General features: G+C 41.4%; 1 protein-coding gene across 1 annotated transcript in view; it reads right to left on the reverse strand.

Annotated features, from left to right (window-relative positions):
* Positions 1-21516, reverse strand: part of zdhhc9 (zDHHC palmitoyltransferase 9) — a 106812-nt gene that overhangs the window by 40998 nt on the left and 44298 nt on the right. The window contains exon 2 of the mRNA XM_078547063.1: positions 3460-3620. Within this exon, the coding sequence (XP_078403189.1) occupies positions 3460-3620 (161 nt within the window). The remainder of the gene's footprint in view (positions 1-3459; positions 3621-21516) is intronic.

The raw sequence follows: 21516 nt of genomic DNA on the forward strand, positions 1-21516 counted from the left end.
ATCAGGAGTTGGAGTATCATCCCTGGTCTACTAAGAACAAAGCAGGCAATCTTCAAGTGTCAGTACCTACAGTTCCCAGTAAGGAAAGAAGCCTTTACTCTCTCCCAGCATCTGTTCTACCTATCGAGACCACAAAGGAAAGCTGCCTATTTAGTCGAACTTCAAATTTCAACCCCCTTCACTTCAGAAAGAAAGAATTAAAGCAATGGGCCTGCAACAATGTCTCAAAGACTGATCTGATATCTCATCTTTAAGTTTTTTTTATATCTGCATTTTAATCTTTGTATCTGTATTTTAGTTAATAACTATCACTTTTCCTCAAACTTTAAGCAGTAGTTTTGTAATAAACTAACCTTTATCTCGAGTAAGAATAAAGTGTGACTACTGGGTTATTTTTAAATTGAACCACTCAAATTAAAAGGGGGCCACATAAACAAATTCTTAGCTCAAAGGCCACTTTGAGGAAACGCCTTTTACATGGTCATGACAGTGTATATGCGTATAGATCTTTGAAGGTGGCAGGACAGGTTGAGATTGCAGTTAATAAAGCATCTTAGGCTTTATTAATAGGGGCAGAGAGCATAAAAGAGAGGAAGTTATGTTAAACTTGTATCGAACACTGGCTCGGCCTCAACTGGACTACTGCATCAGTTCTGGGCACCACATTTTAGAAAAGATATGAAAGCATTAGATGGGGTGCAGAAACAATTCACAAGAATGAAGTTCTTCATCCCTGAAGCCACTCATGTAGATAGACTGGAGAAGTTAGGACTGCTTTCCCTGGAAGAGAAAAAACAGAGGGGATTTAAGAGAGGTATTCAAAATCATGAGGAGTCTGGCCAGAGTAGATAGGGAAAAACTGTTGGCATTGGTGGGAGGAACAAGAACCAGAAGGCACAGGTTTAAAGTAATTTGCAAAAGCAGCAATGGCAACTTGAGGAAAAACTTTATTCACGCAGTGAATGGTTCGGGTCTGGAATGCACTGCCTGTGGTGTGTGGTGGCAGGTTCAATTGAGGTATTCAAGACAGAATTGGATTGTTACCTGGAAAAGAATGCACAGGGCTATGGGGCAAAGGTCAGGGTGTGGTACACCTTAAATTGCTCTACAGAGCGCCACAGTGCAGACATGAAAGGCTGAATGGCCTCCTTCTGTGCTGTAACAATTTTGAGATTCTGCGTACCTTCCATTGGACGAAATTAATTTCTATATATCTATCTATATACATGCCAAAATATTACATAGAATTTACAGCACAGAAATAGGCTATTCAGCCCAACTAATCAGTGCCAATGTTTATGTTCCACAATAGCCACCTCCCGCCTTACTTCATCTAATCCCAGTTATTCTCCTATTCATTTTCACCTCATGCTTATCTAGCTTCCTCTTAAATGCGGTTATGCCAGTCACCTTAAACATTCTAAGGTATTGGCATGTTCTGTATTCTAACTGCTGTTACATAAACAAACTCGTACAGAATTCCTTATTGGATAGTGACTATCTTATATTTATGACATCTAGTTTTGGACTCCCCACAAATGGAACCATCTTATCTAAACTATTATTCTGTCGTACTGGGTGATGTTACTGGACTAACAATCCAGAGATGAGTGTTCACATCCCACCACAGCATTTGGGGAATTTAAACTCAATTCATTAAACAAATATGGAATAAAAAGCTAGCACTATTAGTGATCATGAAACAATCATTGTAAAATTCCAACAGGTTCATTAATGTACTTAAAAAGGCTACTATTCTTAGTTTGGTCTATACACGACTCCAAGCTAATAGTAATGTGGTTAGATACTTAGTTACCCTCTGAAATAGCATAGTAAGACACTGCTGCTGCCACCACCTTCTCAGGGTAAATTACTGATGGGCAATGAATGCTGGCCAATAACACTCGCATCCTGTGAATAAATAAATTAAAATTATGGCTTCTATTGAGTCAATCTTAAACGTTTTGTTTCAGAAAACAGAATGCTATTCTTCCTGATAATTGTGACCTCAATTCTGGCATAATTCTTGCAAATCTTTTTTCTACCTTCTCCACTGGCTCTGTATATTATGGAGATCAGATTTATGAACAGTATTCAAAGTGCGATCTATCTAAGCTTCTATACAATTTTAACAACTTCTCTGCTTATTTTTCAGATGAGCCTAACCTCGACTATCATCAGGATACTCTAATGATTTGGGGGGATGGGGGGTGTGGTGGCAGGTATCCCAAAGTCGAATCGTGTGTTTGCCTAAAATTACTGACCTTAGCTCGGAACAGGAAATGAACCTGTAATTTTCATGTCGGCAAATGCTGCATGGTATTCACTTGGTCACTGGTAAAGCTATATGTTACAATTTGTAATTTGAATTTTAATCAAACATGAGGGACAGCCGAATTTGATATTGCCCTCAAAAGTGAAAACTCTGGTTATACTTTCTCGTTCATCTAGACAGACAAGACTAAATTGTAGTAACCCAGTTGTCACTTCAGCTGAAAAAAAGAACAGAAAATGCTGGAAAAACTCAGGCCTGGCAGCATCTGTGGAAAAGAAAGAGTCAACGTTTCAAATCTGTTAACGTTTCAACTCTATGATTCTTCTTCAGCTGAGGTTAACTTACTCAGCATCAACATGGAACTAAACTTTGAACCTTCCATATAAATGCAGGCTTATTTTATTTACGTGACTAGGTTACTACATTGCATAATGCACTAACTATGCCATTGGAGAAGCTTGTTTCACATTCCTATTCCTCAAATTTATCTTAATATCTTAAATGCTTAACTTAAATTGTCTGAGTCATGCTCAATTTATGTAATAAGTAGTACAGCTAGAGTAGAGGTCAAGGCTGAACAATTATGTCACATGGTAGGTGTGCCCATGCATTCCATTTTTTGAGGACATCACAGTCATCACCTCATGTCCCACTTTTGTCATACCGCATCGGAAATTAAAACAAGGCATAATTTTCATCTATATTTGAATTAAACTAAAAAAAATACTGTACACCTAGTAATCAGAGAGGCTGTCTATTGGATCTTCCTGCTGAATGTCCAGCTTCAACTCTTCACTAATTTAAAGTTGCCTGTAGTTATACAGAGTGCATCACATACAAAAATCACAAATACAACAGTCACAATGTAGGTCTTTACAATTCTTTATACTCGGTTATCTCTAATCATGTCAATAAAATTCAGATTAAAGTGAACTATGGACTCACTTCTACTAGAGACTGGGTTGAAACTGTCCAAAGCTTTTTAAGCCATAAAAAGAGGCTTCATACAAAGTTTTTAAATTCTGAACCCAGGTTACAAGAGATATTAAGATGCTTAACCAGACTGGCAAACTATAAACTGAAGGTTAACTCCTATCTCTGAAAATTGATTTTGCTTTTGCTGCAGAATGAATGTGAAGCAATTATTGAATACAAGTCAGTTTTTTGTGTTTCTTCTTTCCTACCTATTTCCATCTCCACAAATGCAGCCTCATCTGGTTCAGCACGTGGGAGCACACCAGGATCGCTGAAACTGGTGCGCAGTAGCATTGCCATCACAAAGATGAAGAGGACTATTGCGAACACTGGAATTACAGGGGAAAGATGAATAGCCAAATACGGACACCTGTGGAGGGCAAGTGAGGGAAAAAAAAAGAGTTAGAAGTCATTAAATATTTAGGAGATTACACTAGCATTGTAAGGAACTACTCCTCTCTCTCCACCTCAAGCCCTGGCCCTACCAATTTATTTAAAATAGCACAATCACCAATTGAACTAAGATAAAAGCAAAAAACTGCGGATACTGGAAATCCAAAACAAAAATAAAAATACCTGGAAAAACTCAGCAGGTCTGACAGCATCTGCAGAGAGGAACACAGTTAACGTTTCGAGTCCGTATGACTCTTCAACTAAGGAAAATTAGAAGAGGTGAAATATAAGCTGGTTTAAGGGGGGGTGGGACAGGCAGAGCTGGAGAGAGGGCCAGTGATAGGTGGAGATAGCCAAAAGATGTCATAGACAAAAGGACAAAGAGGTGTTGAAGCTGGTGATATTATCTAAGGAATGTGCTAATAGGTGACATTAAGGGTAGAAAGCAGGACGAGCAAGGTACAGATAGCCCTAGTGGGGGTGGGGTGGGGGGAAGGGATCGAAATAGGCTAAAAGGTAGAGATAAAACAATGGATGGAAATACATTTAAAAATAATGGAAATAGGTGGGAAAAGAAAAATCTATATAAATTATTGGAAAAAAGGGGGATCGGAAAGAGGGTGGGGATGGAAGAGAGAGTTCATGATCTAAAATTGTTGAACTCAATATTCAGTCCGGAAGGCTGTAAAGTGCCTAGTCGGAAGATGAGGTGCTGTTCCTCCAGTTTGCATTGAGCTTCACTGGAACATTGCAGCAGGCCAAGGACGGACATGTCGGCATGAGAGCAAGGTGGAGTGTTAAAATGGCAAGCGACAGGGAGGTCTGGGTCATGCTTGCGGACAGACCGAAGGTGTTCTGAAAAGCAGTCACCCAGTCTGCATTTGGTCTCTCCAATGCAGAGGAAACCGCATTGGGAGCAGCAAATGCAGTAGAATGTAGTAGTCACTGCTCCCAATGAGGTTTCCTCTACATTGGAGAGACCAAACGCAGACTGGGTGACCGCTTTGCTGAACACCTTCGGTCTGTCCGCAAGCATGACCCAGACCTCCCTGTCGCTTGCCATTTCAACACTCCACCCTGCTCTCATGACCACATGTCCGTCCTTGGTCTGCTGCAATGTTCCAGCGAAGCTTAACGCAAACTGAAGGAACAGCACCTCATCTTCCGACTAGGCACTTTACAGCCTTCTGGACTGAATATTGAGTTCAACAATTTTAGATCATGAACTCTCTCCTCCATCCCCACCCCTTTTCCGATCCCCCTTTTTTCCAATAATTTATCTAGATTTTTCTTTTCCCACCTATTTCCATTATTTTTAAATGTATTTCCATCCATTGTTTTATCTCTGCCTTTGAGCCTATTTCGATCCCTTCCCCCCACTAGGGCTATCTGTACCTTGCTCATCCTGCTTTCTACCCTTAATGTCACCTATTAGCACATTCCTTAGATGATATCACCAGCTTCAACAACTCTTTGTCCTTTTGTCTATGACATCTTTTGGCTATCTCCACCTATCACTGGCCCTCTATCCAGCTCTACCTGTCCCAAACCCCTGAAGCCAGCTAAAATTTCACCTCTTTTCTATTTTTCCTTAGTTCTATTAAAGAGTCATACGGACTCAAAACGTTAACTGTGTTCCTCTCTGCAGATGCTGTCAGACCTGCTGAGTTTTTCCAGGTATTTTTATTTTTATTTCACCAATTGAACTAACCAGCTTGCAATACAAACATGGAATAAAAATTGGTGGCAGGATAACATTGCTCACATTCAATTTTAGTGCTAGATGACATAGTGTAACAAGTATGCGCATATACACAAAGAAACTCTTGCTATGTAAAGCAGTAACTGCAGGTTTTTAAAGGATCAACCCCTTGTTTTATAGTGGACATCATCTTCACACTGAATAGTACTTACTGAACCCAATGTGTGGGGTTTATTAAAAAAAAAGAAAACTCCAATATGAATTCTGTGATCAACACCCCACAGACAATGGACAGAATATAATGGATTCACACTCAAACCTAATCTCCTCTGCTACCACAATGAAATTAAATGGGCATTTGAGACTAAAGAGCTGTGTGAAGATGACATAGGATTGAAGACTGAAAGTAACCACACTTGGCAGCATTTAAAAGGCAGCTGGGGGGGGTGGAGTATCATCCTGGGGAGTGGGGAACCCCCAATGCATACAGGACACACTCGATGCACCACCCTTCCTTCTCGCACCACCCTTCCTTCTCGCTTTTTCACCTCCAATGGTGGAAAAGTGGACTCCTCACTATCGCCTGCCTGCCCATGCCAACCACATTATGGCGCGGGTGGCATAATAATTGGGTCAATTGGTTTGTTAACAAGCTCAATTGCCTGTTAATGATTTTTCAAAACAGCGGGTGGGCTCCTGATTTCCGTGCCAGCCCACCTACTGTACTATGGGGACCAGGTTGGGGCTGGGCAGGAAGGCAGTAGCCACCTGTCGGGTTTTACATGCTCCCTGCCATAAACACACCTGGCAGGGTGGGCCATAAAAAGCAGCCCAAAATTTGGTTAGGGAAAGTTGCCCATTTTCTAGGTTCCATTAAATTTCATGACAAACTCTTACACTTCATAAATCTCACCTCCCTGTACATGGCTTTTGCTCATATTCATCCCCTTAATTGATGCTTGATGTCCATTTGCAACTGCAGCTGTACTTGTAATTAGCCTTTAAACCATTCAATACTGCATTTTATATAATCACATATAAAAAGATAACTGCCAATTAATGATCCAAAGAAAAGGTATAAAAGCCATACATCTCCAGTTGAAGTCTGGGTAAGTGGCTATGCTAATCTCTGAATTTCAGAGTGCAATCACAACACATCACAAGGATAGGCAGAAATGCAATGCTTGGCAGGAACATTATTCAGGTACTTGGTCGAAACCAAAAGCCATGCACTTCAGTATAAATGGAACTTTACAAATCCCTTGGTAGGCAGGACATTGGGAGGTTATCACAGAGCATCTATAGGAATTGGAAGTTAATGTTTACCTCCTTGTTGCCTTAGTTAGAGACTCCTTGCAAGATCTGAGAAAGCACAGCTGTCATTCTTCCAACTTTCTGCAGGGCGGTGGTCTGGTTTTGTTACCTTTGGCATCTTATTGATTTGAAAGTGCAATTGAGATGCAGCTGCTTATGTTAAGAAGTCTGCATTTGAATGTATGGCTCTCCAGAGCATCCACTTTTCAAAGCATGCTTTCCAAAAATGAACTATGTTTCTTGCATCTGAGATATGTTATACTGGCGCTGAGACCAAATAAACAGGCTTTAGGTTTTTCCTTCCTATAAATATCAGCAAACCAAGGGTCCCACTCCTAGACAATGGTGCTATTACTGCTTGTTTACTTTGCGACAGGGTTATAAAAGCTAGTTGGAGACATTCCTGGATGTTTGATCAGGTGGAGCTCTGACCACATGGCGTCTATAAGTGTTATTATATTTATCATGCGTTATGTCTTGTGGCAGAAGTTCAAAATAATCACGCTACTTTACTGATACAGGAACTGGTATTCAATGTATTTTTCAGAACACACCACATGCTACTGAATGATACAATGTTGCTTGGTACACCGACAGTGCAGTCATACCTCCACTCCTCCCACCCACTCAAAGTCTCAAGTCTTCCGTCCTTCTCTTAGCCCACTTCCCTCATCCACTCCAACCCACGGTCATTCCCTACACACCAACTGACCCCAGTTTCTGCAGCAGTTGGTAGGGTGTAGGGGAGGGAGAGAGCAGTATCATGGGATTCACTGCTTCAGCAGCAGATTTAAAGTGTAAAGCCTGATGGGCTGCAAGCAATATTGATGCCCATTTGCAGCAGATGGCTGCAGAATCCAGTAGGGTTAACAGCACTACCTAAAACAGCAATGGAATTTGGCAATACCCAGAGTCAACCTTGAAAACCTTTATACAATCAAAGCTTTCAACAGTTAACTCCCAACTGAATTGAATCTGGTGCAGAACAAGATCGTGTTCTCTACATTTTAACATTTAAAACTTGTGTTGCTAGTCCTCTGGTAATGATTGAAGGTATGGCTTTTCCTACTGCCTATTAGGGTCATGTGATTGTTCTTGACAAATGAGTCCTAAGCATGGGTAACGGGGTGGGGCTCGGTGGAGCTTTCTAGTCATGGACCTGGTTCAAGCATGTAACTTTATTACAGAGCTCTTTTAGAAGCTGTTTCAAATAGAAACCTCTCTGGTATGTCAAGTCATTACATTTAGCGATGAGGGTAAAATAGCTCCAAAGCCACACTTCACCTTGTGAATGAGAGTACATCAGTTCTTAAGAAAAAAAAGTACACTCACCAGTCATGCCACCCTTTGGCAGAATCAACCCTTATGACGCGTCCATAGAAGATTGGAGCCAGTAGGGTGCCTTGGTTTTTATTTTGTGGTGAATGAAATTACCACGGAGGAGAAGCAGAAAGCAATTCTGTCAAGTGTCTGTGGTAGCAAGACATAACCATCAGCAGTCTGACGGCCCCGAACATACCCAATTCTAAATCTTTTAACAAATTGGTAGACCTCGGAAAGATGCATTTTCAGCCGAAGCCATCGGTAATAATGCAGAGGTTTAAATTTAACTCCAGAGTAAGGGCCCCAGGCGGGTCCACTGCAACTTATAACGCGGAAGCAGTTGACAGAGCACTGCAACTTGAGTCGCACTGAATTATATTTTGCGGGACCGGTTGTTTGTGACATTCACAATGAAGACATTCAGCGCCATTTGCTCGCAGAAGTCAACATCGATTTGAAGCTAGAAATAGTACTAGCCATGGAAAGTGCTGCGGGGGACTCCCAGGCTTTACAGAATGTGCAACATAGTGCGATTCTTCAAGTGGGGCAGGAACCTATCCCAGGCATAGCGTGAAAACCAGAGAGACAGCAGCAAAGCAAGACAGTTTCTGCTGCTCAAAAAACAAAAAGGCCTAGTGGAAGCATTTCAGCAACAACTCCGAAGTTAATCCACTACAGATGTGGGGGTACTCACATACTGGACACGTGCAGATTCAAGGAGGCAGAATGCCATTACTGCCACAAGAAAGGGCACATAATAAAGCAATACAGGGTGAAAATCGAGACAGCCCATAAGACAGGCCAAAATTATTGAAGTGAATAATGTAACAGAACCTGAAGCTTTCAATACGAATATCTATTCCCTGTACAAAGCAGTAAAAACTGAACCAATAAGCGTCACCATTCAAGTGAATGGGAAGCCATTAGTAATGGAGGTAGATACAGGAGTATCAACCAGTGATGGGAGAACACACTTGAATGCGTAAATGAAGGTACCCAGCCACTGAATCTGGAGCAAACCACAGCTCAATTGAAGACATGCACTGGACAGTCCATACCAGTAAAGGACATTGCCACAGTGCCCATGTCCTATAGGCAACAGACAGCCCAATTTGCTGTGATCATAGTGCCAAATGCAGGACCTAGTCTTCTGGCCTGAGACTGGTTACAAAAAATTAAGCTCAACTGGTCTGAAATATTTCAAGAACACAGGAGGAGTTCCTGAGTTGCCAGGGGAATATGACAGTGTTTTGGAATGAGTTAGGAGAATCAAAAGGACCTTCACAGGATGCAAGGATCCCTCAGGTCAGAGTTGGCTCCTCTGGAAAATCATGGAGAAACAAAAGGAATTTAGTGCCACTCTGAACAAACTGAAGAAACAGTTGGCAGAGAAGACTCAGCAAATGTTCAATGTTCCAGGAGGAAGCCAAGAGATACAAGAAAGAGACTAAAGAGCTGAAGAATCAACTGAATGAAACAGAAGATGTATCAGAAGGAAAAATGGTGAAACTTTCCAAGATGCGAGTGGATAATGAAGCCATAGGTAGCTCAAGTGCCAAACTGAACCAAGCTAAGGTTTCACCAGGAGAAATTTGGCCAACTGAAATCAAAGTGAAAGGCAGGACAAAACTCTGCAGCATACAGAAAAAGACAGAAATCAAATCAGAAAGGCCAATTGACTATGCCTCCAGAACTCCCTCTGCAGCCGAAAAGGAAGGTTTATCAGTAGCATTTGGAGTGAAGAAATTGCACCAGTATCTGCAGGGATGACATTTCACCGGTGTGTCAGGTTTATTCAGTGAGGATAAAGCCATTCCGCCAATAGCCTCAGCAAGAATTCAACGTTGGGCTTTGAACATTATCTGCATATGAGTATACCTTTATGAACTGTCCTGGCTTGCATATTGCAAGCTGTTACCAGACAGCATTGTACATGTTCCAGTGCCACAAGTAGTTGTGCTTGTGCTGAATTTCTTGGATTCTTCACTTGTGTGCATGAAGCAAATTAGAAATTGGGCGAACAGAGATCCAATTTTGTCAAAGTCCAGGATCTTGTATTGCAAGGTGGTCAAATGCACCAGTGTCTGAAGAGATGAGACCATTCCGTGCCCGTAAAACAGAATTAAGTTGTCAAGATGGAATCTCGCTGTGGGGATCAAGAGTCGTCGTCCCTTCACAAGGAAGAGAATCACACTTGACAGAACTTCTCAGTGCGCATCCAGGCATATCGAAGATGAAAATGCTTGCACAAAGCTATGTCTGATGTCCAGGCGTAGATAGTGACATTGAAAGCACGGTCAAGCACTGTCTCCAGTGTCAGCAAGAGAAGTTGCCTGTTACAGCTCCACTGCATCCATGGGAGTGGCGTGGTCGACCCTGGGTTGGACTACATATTACGTAGGTCCAGTCCGAGGTTCCATGTTTTTATTGATCATCAATGCACATGAAGTGGATGGATGTGTATGAAGTTAGATCACCGACAGAGTGCAACTGCTGAAAAGCTGCAACAATGTTTTAGTATACATGGTCTACCGGAAGTCATTGTTTCAGATAACGGTACAGTCTTTACCAGTACAGAGTTTGAGATAGAATTTAAATGGAATCAAACATATTAAAACAGCACATCTTCCCTTATCAAACAGGTTAGCTGAAAGAGCTGTGCAAATTTTCAAATCCGGAATGAGGGGGTTACCCCATGGTACTTTAGAAACTCTATTTCCCCCTTTTTCTTCTCAATTATCATGTGACTCATGATTTAACTACAGGTTCAACACCGTCTGAATCACGGATGAAACGCCACCTACATATAGGTTAAGTCTGGTGTTTCCAAACTTGAGAGGGGAAGGCAGAGAAGAATCAGAGTAGTCAGGAATTGAATCATGATATTCATAGCAAAGCTCGAAAAGATACAGTTTTTGTGTGGAATTTTGAAAGTGGACCTTGTTGTTCTTGGTACAATTTTCTCAGAAACTGGTCCCTTGTCACTCCAAGCAGAAGTGGAAGACCAAATTGTTCAAAAACATGTGGATCATCTAAGGAGTAGAGACATTCCAACAACCAGCTATTCTGCCTTTAATTAACATCGAATCATTAATCTGAGGTGACAGATCAACCTAGAATAGACATACCTGATGTCTGTGGAATTGCCTAACCCCGAACTGCCACTTTCTAATAATGTACCTGATGCTGCAGTTCCTGATCACGTCAATCCAGTGGGAGACCCTCAAGCGGTAAGGCTATGCCACTCTAAGAAAACCACCTCAGAGTCTTAATCTTTAATCACCTGACCTGTAAATATGTGTTATGGATTAAAATATTCCTTGTTAGTAGGAAATGTAAAAAAAATTAAAGGGGAAGAAAATGTAGTGATTGAAGGTATAGCTTTTCCTACTGCCCATTAGGGATCACGTGATTGTTCTTGACGACAGTCGTAAGTGCGGGTAATCGGGTGGGGGGTAGGGTTCATGGCTTTCTGGTCGTGGACCTGGTTCAAGCATGTAGCTTCTAAAAGAGCTCTATAATAAACTTCTATTTCAAGAAATAAACCTCTGGTACGTCAAGTTATTACACCTCTGTTTATGTCTTGTGGTTCCCAGAATAATCAGTCTTCGACTCAAGCACTGTAAATTCATTGAATGTATTTCTGCATTAAATCCATTTGAAATGTTTAGGTTTCACCCAGACACCTGCTGCCTTCATATTATGCCTGTCATTTCCAGAAGCTCAAAATAACACTTAGATTCAAATGCTGGAGCTTCATTGAATGTATTTCTTATATCGCATATCTGCTACAAACCGCGTTAGTTCAACACACAGATTGTAGTGCAGTAGAATATGATGAGGCACTCTGAATATTTATTTATACAGGCACGTGAACGTATATTACTGCAATATGATTTGGGACTACAACAATTTAACACCCTCTTTACACATTGCACAGGACATTTGGCCTCTGTACCAGCCATATCTTTGTCAAAGATAAAAATACTATCTAATATTTCTCAGTGAAAACTGTGCCTAGATCTTCATCAATGGTGACAATGATGATCAAATTTATTTATGTTCTTTCAGGTTGAGTGAGTGGGCAACAAGATAGCAGATGAGTTTATTGTGGGTGAGTGCAAGGTTATTAATTTTGGTCATAAGAATGGAAAAGTAGAATATCTTTTAAACATGTGAAACTTAAGTCTTGATGTTCAAAGAGACTTTGTTCCTTGTATAATCACACCCAAGTTAGCATGCAAGTGCAACAAGCAATTAGAAAGGCAAATGGCACGTTGGCCTTCGTTGCAAGGAGATTGGAGTAGAAGGATAAGTAAGTCTTGCTGTAATTGTACAGGGTTTTGGTAAGGCTACATCTGGAATACTGTGCGCAGTTTTGGTCTCCACATTGAAGAAAGAATATACTTACATTGGAGACAGTACAGGGAAGGTTTACTAGATTGGTCCCCAAGATGAGGGGGTTGTCCTACGAGGAAAGGCCAAGTAAAATGGGCCTATGTTCTCTGGAGTTTGGAAGAATGAGAGGTGTTCTCAATGAAACCAACAAAACTCAGAAGAGGCTTGATAAGGTAGATGCTAAGAGATCGTTTCCGCTATCTGGGAGTCTAAAACATGGGGGCACAGTCTCAAGATAAGGGGCCAATCAATTAGGACTGAGACAAGGAGAAATTGCTACACTCAAAGGGTTGTGAACCTATGGAAATCTCTAGACCAGAGAGCTGTGCATGCGCTAAAATTTAATAGATTTAAGGATGGAATAGACTAATTTCTGGTCTCTCAGGGAATGAAGAGATATGGGGAATGGGCAGGAAAATGGAGTTGATGCCCAAGATCAGCCACGATTCTATTGAATGGCAGAGCAGGCTCAGCAAACCATATGATCTACTCCTGCTCCTATTTCCTGTGTCGTGTTCTTGTGGAGAAGCACAAGCTAGTTGATTTGCTTACGTAAATGTAGGCAAATGTTCAGACTAATCTAGGTAACTGCAAAACCATTGAACAGTTAACAATGCAGGTATAACATTTTTTTCGTTAATCCCCATCAAGCCCAAACCCAGTTGAGACTCAATGAAGCTAATCAACATAAGTTGTGGTCTAGGAAAAGGCCTTGTAAACAGCCACCTGAGAGAAGATCATTAAAATGACAAAACAAAGATTTCTTGCAGTGACAATGCCCCTATAGGATGAAGGCAATAGTGTATGTGGAGGCAGAGATTGATGGCTCAAGAACAAGGAAGACCATTCCTACCAATTCTATAAAAGTGCCAGGAGTTAACAATTTATAGATTTAATTTTATCCCTAAAACACTCCTACTGACTTTTAATTGCATTATTTTTCCTTTATAGGAATGTCATTCACTCAAGCTTCTGGTGGCAGTCCAGCTCATTTCCTCTACGAGTGTCATTCAACTTGAAAATTAACATTGTGTAATTTAGATCATTGTAGCCTGAACTTGAGGGGGAACTATTTACTCAGTGCTTTTATTTAGAATAAATACAAAGTGCTTGTTGAGAATGACTTAATATGGAAATGTATGATGAATAAAGCTTATAATCTAAGCAAGCAACCTGTCCTCTACGGTAAAGTTAAATACAAATGGAGACCATTGTAACTTTAAGGGAGATCAGGCAGAACATTTTCATCCAAAAGCTTGCATAAAAGAGAACATTAGGTGAGGAGGAAGGGAAGAGGGAAGATAGAAAGAACACACACAAATGATTGTTTTGAGTTCAAAGGCAGCGTTGTTTTCTCATAGTACATCTTTATTGAACTGATTTTAAAATGGCAGCTAACGGAGCTTCCTTCATGGCAGAGTTCACATGACTACAGCAGGCCAGGCAGGTCAAGCAGTACTGTTGCATTTCGAAACCCAAGCATCCCCCTTTTCCTAATGAACAGAAGGCATTTGCATACATGATTATGTGTAACTGTGAATTACCCAAGTTACCCACTATATACCCAGTGTTCTCATGCATTAACAACTTTGTTCTACTAGTCAGTCTCCACCCCTGCATTGCATATGGTCCTTCAATCATTCAGGTATCAATGGTACACGTGCCATCATTGGCTGTTCGTCTGGGTGATGTTCCTTGTCCAGAGTGTGTGTTCTTCATGTGGCACTTGTTGCCATGCTAACTGTTGTTTCATTTCCATTGTAGGGGACACATGGCCCTCTGGAATTGATAGTTAGTTCTGTACTCAGTGCAGCTGGTGAGATTACTTCTCCCTGACTGGCCAATTGCTGTGAAGGAACAACTTCGCTAGTTGGGCGTATATGCTTATAGTTGCGCCAGTATATTTGGTCGTTCACTTCCACCACTTACGATTGAGGTGACAACTTCTCTTTACATGTCTCAAGTTTCCGTGTGGGCTGACTCCCGTTGAGAGCTTTGTAGGTTTGTTTGGCAGTCTTGTCAACATGAAATCTGGCTTTCTGCCATTTCACTTTTTTTTTAAAAAGACAACTGTTGTTACTACTTCTGGTTTCAGTAGCTTTTTTGCTATTGTAAGAGTAGTTTGGGTGCAGCGTGACATTAGTCTTTGAACTGGACTACTTTCCATGCCTTCAGTCAGTGTTTCGCTCCACTCAAGGACTGCCTTATGGATATCTGTGCTAGATTTGCTCAATTTCTTGATGATTCCTTTGGCAATTTGCACTGCTGCCTCAGCCTTCCCATTTGACTGGGGATAGTGTGGAGATGTGTAGTGTTGAATTTCCAAATCCTTTGTGAAACAGCTGAACTCTTCACTCGTGAACTGAAGGTCATTGCCACTCATCACGATGTCTGGAATGCTGCAATGGCTGAGGTGTACTTTCAGGCATCCCACTATTTCTCCTGTCAACGTTTAAGTCAGCTGGTCCAACTCCCAGTGGTCAATATAATAGTCGACAGTGCTAAGATAATCTGTACCTGCTATGGTGAAGAGGTCTACTCCCAGCTTCACCCATGGTCTGTCTGGGATGTCACATGTAATCAACAGCCCTCTACCTTGTTTAGCTTGGCACCGCACTGGCCAATGTGGTCTTGAATTTCATTGCTCATGTTGGCCAGTAGAGCACTCCTCGACGGCTTGCATGGTTGCACTTCAGCATCTCTCCTCTCATCTCCTTTGTACAAGATGCCATCTTTGACTGTCAATTCATCTCAGTATGCCCAATATGCTCATGACCACAGGTGTTGCCAGCTCATCGTTTTGTTATTGCAAGTGGAAAAACTGCCAGCTCTGCTACATATTGCGTTTCATCCTGACAGAAGCTGGGAGGGGGAAATTTAGAACAGCCACGTGAACAGTATTTCACTTGCAGCCTTCTATTTGTGTTCGCTTTTCCTTGCCCTTGTTCAGCAGTTTTAAGCAGATTTGAACATTTCTGTATGCCTTTGAGCTGTGGTTTCTCTGCAGCAGTTCCAGGATTTCAAAGTTCTGTTTTCATCTGCACTTCTGACACCCTGTTTCGAGTTCAAAGTCAGCAATGCTTTCTCATTGTATGTCTTTATTGAACTGATTGTACAATGGCAACTTAGAGCTTCTTTCATGGCAGAACTCTCATGACACAGCAAGCCAGATAGGACATGTAGTAACTTTACATTTTAAAACCCAAACACTCCCTTTTCATAAACAAAAGACCCAAGCAATGATAGAACACATTCTGTACTCAGAATTTTGCCATTACACAACTATAAACTGGAACACAAATCTGATATTTATCTCAAAAGCAATTCAATTACACAAAATCTTAAAAGAACCTGACACAAGTGCACATTTACATGAAAAATCTGTAAGTGATTTCAGCATTCGTACATTCCGCATTGCCCAATTTTATATTGGTGGTTATATTCATCGACAATGGTTATATTAATCGACTAGCAATCCGGAAGCCTGAACTAACGATCCAGAGACATGAGTTCAAGTCCCACCATGGCAGGTGGAGCATTTTAATCCAGTTATTTAGCTGAATTTGGAATAAAAAGGTAGTAGCAAAAAACTGATCATTGTCATTAATGTCTTTTTAGGTAAGGAAATCTGCCATCCTTACCCAATCTGACCTATACTTAACTCCAGACCCACAACAGTGTGGTTGACTCTCAACTGCCCTCTGAAATGGTCTGGCAAGTCACTCAGCTGTATCCAGCCACTACAAAAATAAAGCATAAAACCAAATCAGCAACTCAAATCAACCAAGGCATTTGACACAACAAAAAGGACACCCACACTGCAAAACCATCCTCACTAACATCTGGGGACTTGTACCAAAATTGAAAACCTTGTCACTCAGACTGACCAGACAACAGTTTGACAGTCACACTCGCCAAATCATGCCTTATAGACACTACCAGGGATGGTAATGGAGGAGTCTGGGGCAATGTACTGTCCCACCAGCATAGTCAGGAGGGAGTGGCCCTTCAAGTACTCAACATTGACTCCAGATTCCATGAGATCTCTTAACATCAGGTCAAACATGGGCATGGAAACCATCTGCTGATTACCATATACTGCCTTTCCTCAGCTGATGAATCAGTGCTCCTTCATGTTCACCACCACCTTGAAGCAGCACGGACACAATGTTGTCTGGGTTGGGGCTTGAACACCCATCACCAAGAGTGACTAGGCAACATCACTACTGTTCCAGCTGGTCAAGTCCTGAAGGATATGTCTGCCAGACTGGGCCTGCGACAGGTGGAGAGCGAACCAAGAGGGAAAAAAGTCAACCTCATCCTCTCAATATACCAAAACAAAAACAGAATTACCTGGAAAAACTCAGCAGGTCTGGCAGCATCGGCGGAGAAGAGTTGACGTTTCGGGTCCTCATGACCCTTCAACAGAACTGTTCTGTTGAAGGGTCATGAGGACTCGAAACGTAAACTCTTTTCTTCTCCGCCGATGCTGCCAGACCTGCTGAATTTTTCCAGGTAATTCTGTTTTTGTTTTGGATTTCCAGCATCTGCAGTAGTTTTTTGTTTTTACCTCTCAATATACCGGTCGCAAAGGCATTTGTTCATAACAGTATTAGGAGTGACCACAATACTGTCCTTGTGAAGGTGAAGCCCCATCTTCACACAGGTACACACTATTATGTTGGGTAGCACTATCACCATGCTGAATTGGAGAGACTCATAACAGATCTACCAGCTCAAAGCTGGGCAACCATGAGGCACTGTGGGCCATCAACTGCAGCAGCATTGTATTCCACCACAATGTGTGACCTATGGTTCAGCATATATCCCAGCATAATGTCCACCATTACCATTAAGCCATAAGACCAGCCCTGAAACAAAGAACACAGAAAAGCACATCAGAAATTACAGCAGGCATACCTAAAAAGGAGATCCTGACCTGGTGAAACTAGCATACATACAGTCTTGTGTTGTAAACAGTGGAAGCCACAAACAGTAGAAAACCAAATGATGGGAACAAACAAAAAGCAGATGCTGGAAATCAGAAATAAAAACAAAATGCTGAAAATACTCAGATCTGGCAGCATGTGTGACAGGAGAAACAGAGCTTACGTTCCAAGTCACAGACTTTTCTTCAGGACACATAAAAGCTCTTAAATCCTGTCATAATCCTGGACACTTGAAAGAACATCTTCATCCTGAAATGATGGCAGAACTCCACAGGTGAGTGAAAAATATGGGACTGAAGAATTTGCAGTCATCTTCAACCAGATGTGCCATGTGGCTAAATCCATCTCTACCTCCTCCTGAGGTCATCATAGAAGCCAGTCTTCAGCCAATTAATTTCACTCCATGCAATACCAATAACAGCAAAAGGCACTGGTTACAGCAAAGCCGACAGGCTCCAACAATATTCCATGCATGGTGCTGAATGAAGACGGAGGCTTCAGATCTATGCACACCACATACCAAGCTGTTCCAGCTTGGTCCACAACAAGCAGGACAAACCAATTAATCTACACTCAATCTTCAGCAAAGCAATGGAAAGGGATTTGTTGATAGCGTTATCGAACAGCAATTACTCATCAATAATCTTATCAATGCTAATTTTGGATTCTCCCAGGGTTACTTGGTTCCAGGCTTCATTACTGCCTTGGTCCAAAAAAAGAGCTGAATTCAAAAGGTGAGGTGAGAGCGACTGCCCTTGGCACAAGATAGCATTCATCCCAGTGAGACATCAGGGAGCTCTTATTAAAATTGAACGTAATGGAAATCCAGGGACAAGCCCTTCACTGGTTGCAGTCATACCTGGTACAACGGAAGGTGGTTGTGGTCATTGGAGGCCAATAATCTCAGCTCCAGGACATCATTGCAGGTAATCCTCAGGGTAGAGATCTAGACCCAAGCAATTTTTGGTTGCTTCAATGACTTTCCCTCCAGAACATCTAGGTGGGGAATTTTTGCTAATTCATTGCAGAGTGTTTAATTCAATTTGCAACTCCTTCAGATAATGAAGCAGTCTGTGCCACATGTGGCAAGCCTGAGCAACATTCAGACTTGGGCTGTGTTAAGTGGTAAGTAACATTTTTGTCACACAAATGAGAGGCAATGGCTATTTCCAACAAGTGAGAATCTAACCATCTCTCCTTGACATTCAATGGCATTACTATCACTGAATCCTCAACTAACAACATCCTGGGAGGTTGAACTGGACCAGCCATATAAATACTTGGGCTACAAGAGCAGGTTAGAAGCTAGGAATTATACAGGAAGTAACTCATCTCCCAACTCCCCAAAGCCTATTCACCATCTTCAAGGCACAAGTCAGGAGAGTATTCCATTACACTACACTTGCCTGGATGAGTGCAGCTCCAACAACACACAAGTAGCTCGACGCTATCCAGGACAAAGCAGCCCACTTAACTGTCAATCCATCCATCCCTTAAATATTCATTTCCTCAACTACTGGCACACAGTGGCAGCAGTGTGTACCATCTAACAGATGCACCACAGCAACTTAGCAAGCCTCTTCAACAGCATCTTCCAACCCTATAACCTCTGCCACCTAGAAGAAGGGTAGTACAGCACATGGGAACATTATCACCAGCAAGCCCCACACCATCCTTCACTGCTGGCTGGGTCAAAATCCATGAACTCCCCTCTTAACAGCACTATAGGTATATCTACACCACATGAACTTCAGCAGTTCACCATCACCTTCAAAGGCAATTAGGAATGGGCAAAAAATGCTGACCTTGCCATAATCATCCCAATGAATTGAAAAAAATGGTGACAACATTTATGCACATCCATAACTAGTTCTGTACATTTTTGAAAAAACTGCATTCAATCCAAATAATATACAAGGCTAGTCGACATGGAAAATAAATGATACCTCATGCAATGCAAAGTGGTTTTCTGAAGTGGATATTTAAGTACATTGCTGAGCTTTGTGGGACTCAGCTGAGTCCCACATCTAACCTGTGAAGTAAACCCCTGTTAAAATACACAAAACTAAAAAAAGACACTCGTGGTCAAAGAAAGAAAATAGTTGGCAAACTTTGTTTACTGGATTGTGCTACTAACTTAAGTAGGTTAACATTAAGATAGAGTCACCAAAGAACCTTCCATTACAAATACCACCCAATTATAATGGTCGCGATGAAAACGAAATACAGCAGATGCTGGAAATCTGAAATAAAAACAAAAATGCTTGCAAAAAGTCAGCAGGTCTGGCAGCATTTGTGGAGCAAGAAACAGAGTTAACACTTTGAGTCTGTACCATACGGATGCGAAACGTTAACTTTCTCCCTCTCTCCACAGATGCTGCCAAACCTATAATGAGTTGTGAAATGTACAACATTGATCCTAATCAGAGAACTTAGTTTGTTAAATAAATAGGCTTAAATGAGCAGTTCTAATGCCTGGTTATCGTGCCCTCTGGTTATGCCCCTGTAGATCAGATGGTGCTAAAATAACAGCTCTCAAAAATGGACAAGTTCACTGCCCAGTAGGTTACTAAGCTCCACAAGCCGAAGAGGTTTGATTATCAGCCTGTGCTTGATGCCATGTGTTGCAGAAAAGGCAGAACCAAAAGAAAAAATCAGGTTAGGTTTCACTTCCAATTACTACACAGTGACCCCTATTGAAAAATGCACATGGATGTTGAGCAAGGCCAAGACTGGGCCTATGATCAAATCATCTGCAGACACTCATGAGAAACAGCAATTTGAAAAAGGCAACGAAGGACAGAGGACACCTATCAGGCAACAAAATACAACTGTGCTTTCAGAAATAATGTGGGGAGTGAAGTAAAACAGGAACTGCTGTAGTGATAAGATTTATTCCAACCATTTCAAAGTTTACTTTTCCTTTCATGATGTCAAAATGTCACACGTGTGGTAATTTGATATCAGTGTGGGAAGATAGATATTTCAATACAAACAGGACAACTTCAAATTTAACCACTCATTTGGTACCTTGCTCTGAATGAGCCTCAAGTAATTTTACTCGTCATTCTAATGGCATGGCCCATCAAACAGGCTCTGAATAGCCAAATCAGGGGCTTAGTATACTGAAGCATGCCTATATTGAATAGTTTTAATTTCATGCATCTATTAGCCATTTCAGGTTTCATGAATGGCTTTACTTAAGCATTAAATGCCAGTGCATTTACTTGTTCATCAGCCCTCTTACTGGTTTGATGATCATGTGACCCAGTTTGGCAAGTCTGTGCTAACAGTTTGCTGAAAATTAACAAAGGTGGTGAGCTAATGAAAACCAAGTTCAAGCTTTTTAATAAAAAAAAACTTGATCCCACAATCTGAACATGGAAGCCAGAAGACAGACAGGATAAATGTCTTGCCAACATACACAAGGTGTGACCTGGGCCCATCCAAACATGACGTGTCCTCTGACTGTATGATTATAGGGTGGGCTAATCTCCAAAATGCCTGTGAGGAACTCAAGAAACACGATCTGAAAATTGTTCTATGATCCCACCTCCATAACAATCAAGCAAGTGACTGAAGACAGTGGTAACTCACGATTTCCAGCATTCCCGGTTGCTTGATATTTTTTATCATTTTAAATGATTTTTCCTCTTAGGAACTTGCCCAGCGCTCTTCTAAAGGTTGCAAGCAATCCATACTCTCCATACATACCAGTAAACCAATCCAGAGAACAAGATTTCTCCGTAAGAAATGATCATTTCATCAAATCCTCTGTGTAAATATTTCATGTAGATGCCTTTCAGTTCTCCCAATGTTATCATTTCAAACTGTGCAGAATCTACTCAATCTATTTAGAAAAACCTCAAAGCTATTTTCTTCCAGCCTATGCTCCTCCATTGAAGACAGCCTCAACTATTAAGCCCAACCTAACTAAAATACCTAAAATAACTATAAATTGCTGTTGAAGAATCATACGGACTCGAAACGTTAACTGTGTTCCTCTCCACAGATGCTGCCAGACCTGTTGAGTTTTTCCAGGTATTTTTATTTTTGTTTTCTAACTAAAATACCTTCTCTTTACCTCCCAGCCTCAATCACCTTTTCAATGTGTGGGGATCAAACTAGCAGAGAGTACACCAAACACACTGAACCAAGGCGCCCACAGTTCAAAGGAAATCTTAGTT

The sequence above is a fragment of the Cetorhinus maximus genome, chromosome 8 (assembly GCF_964194155.1).
Source record: "Cetorhinus maximus chromosome 8, sCetMax3.hap1.1, whole genome shotgun sequence".
In the NCBI taxonomy this organism is placed as follows: domain Eukaryota; kingdom Metazoa; phylum Chordata; class Chondrichthyes; order Lamniformes; family Cetorhinidae; genus Cetorhinus; species Cetorhinus maximus.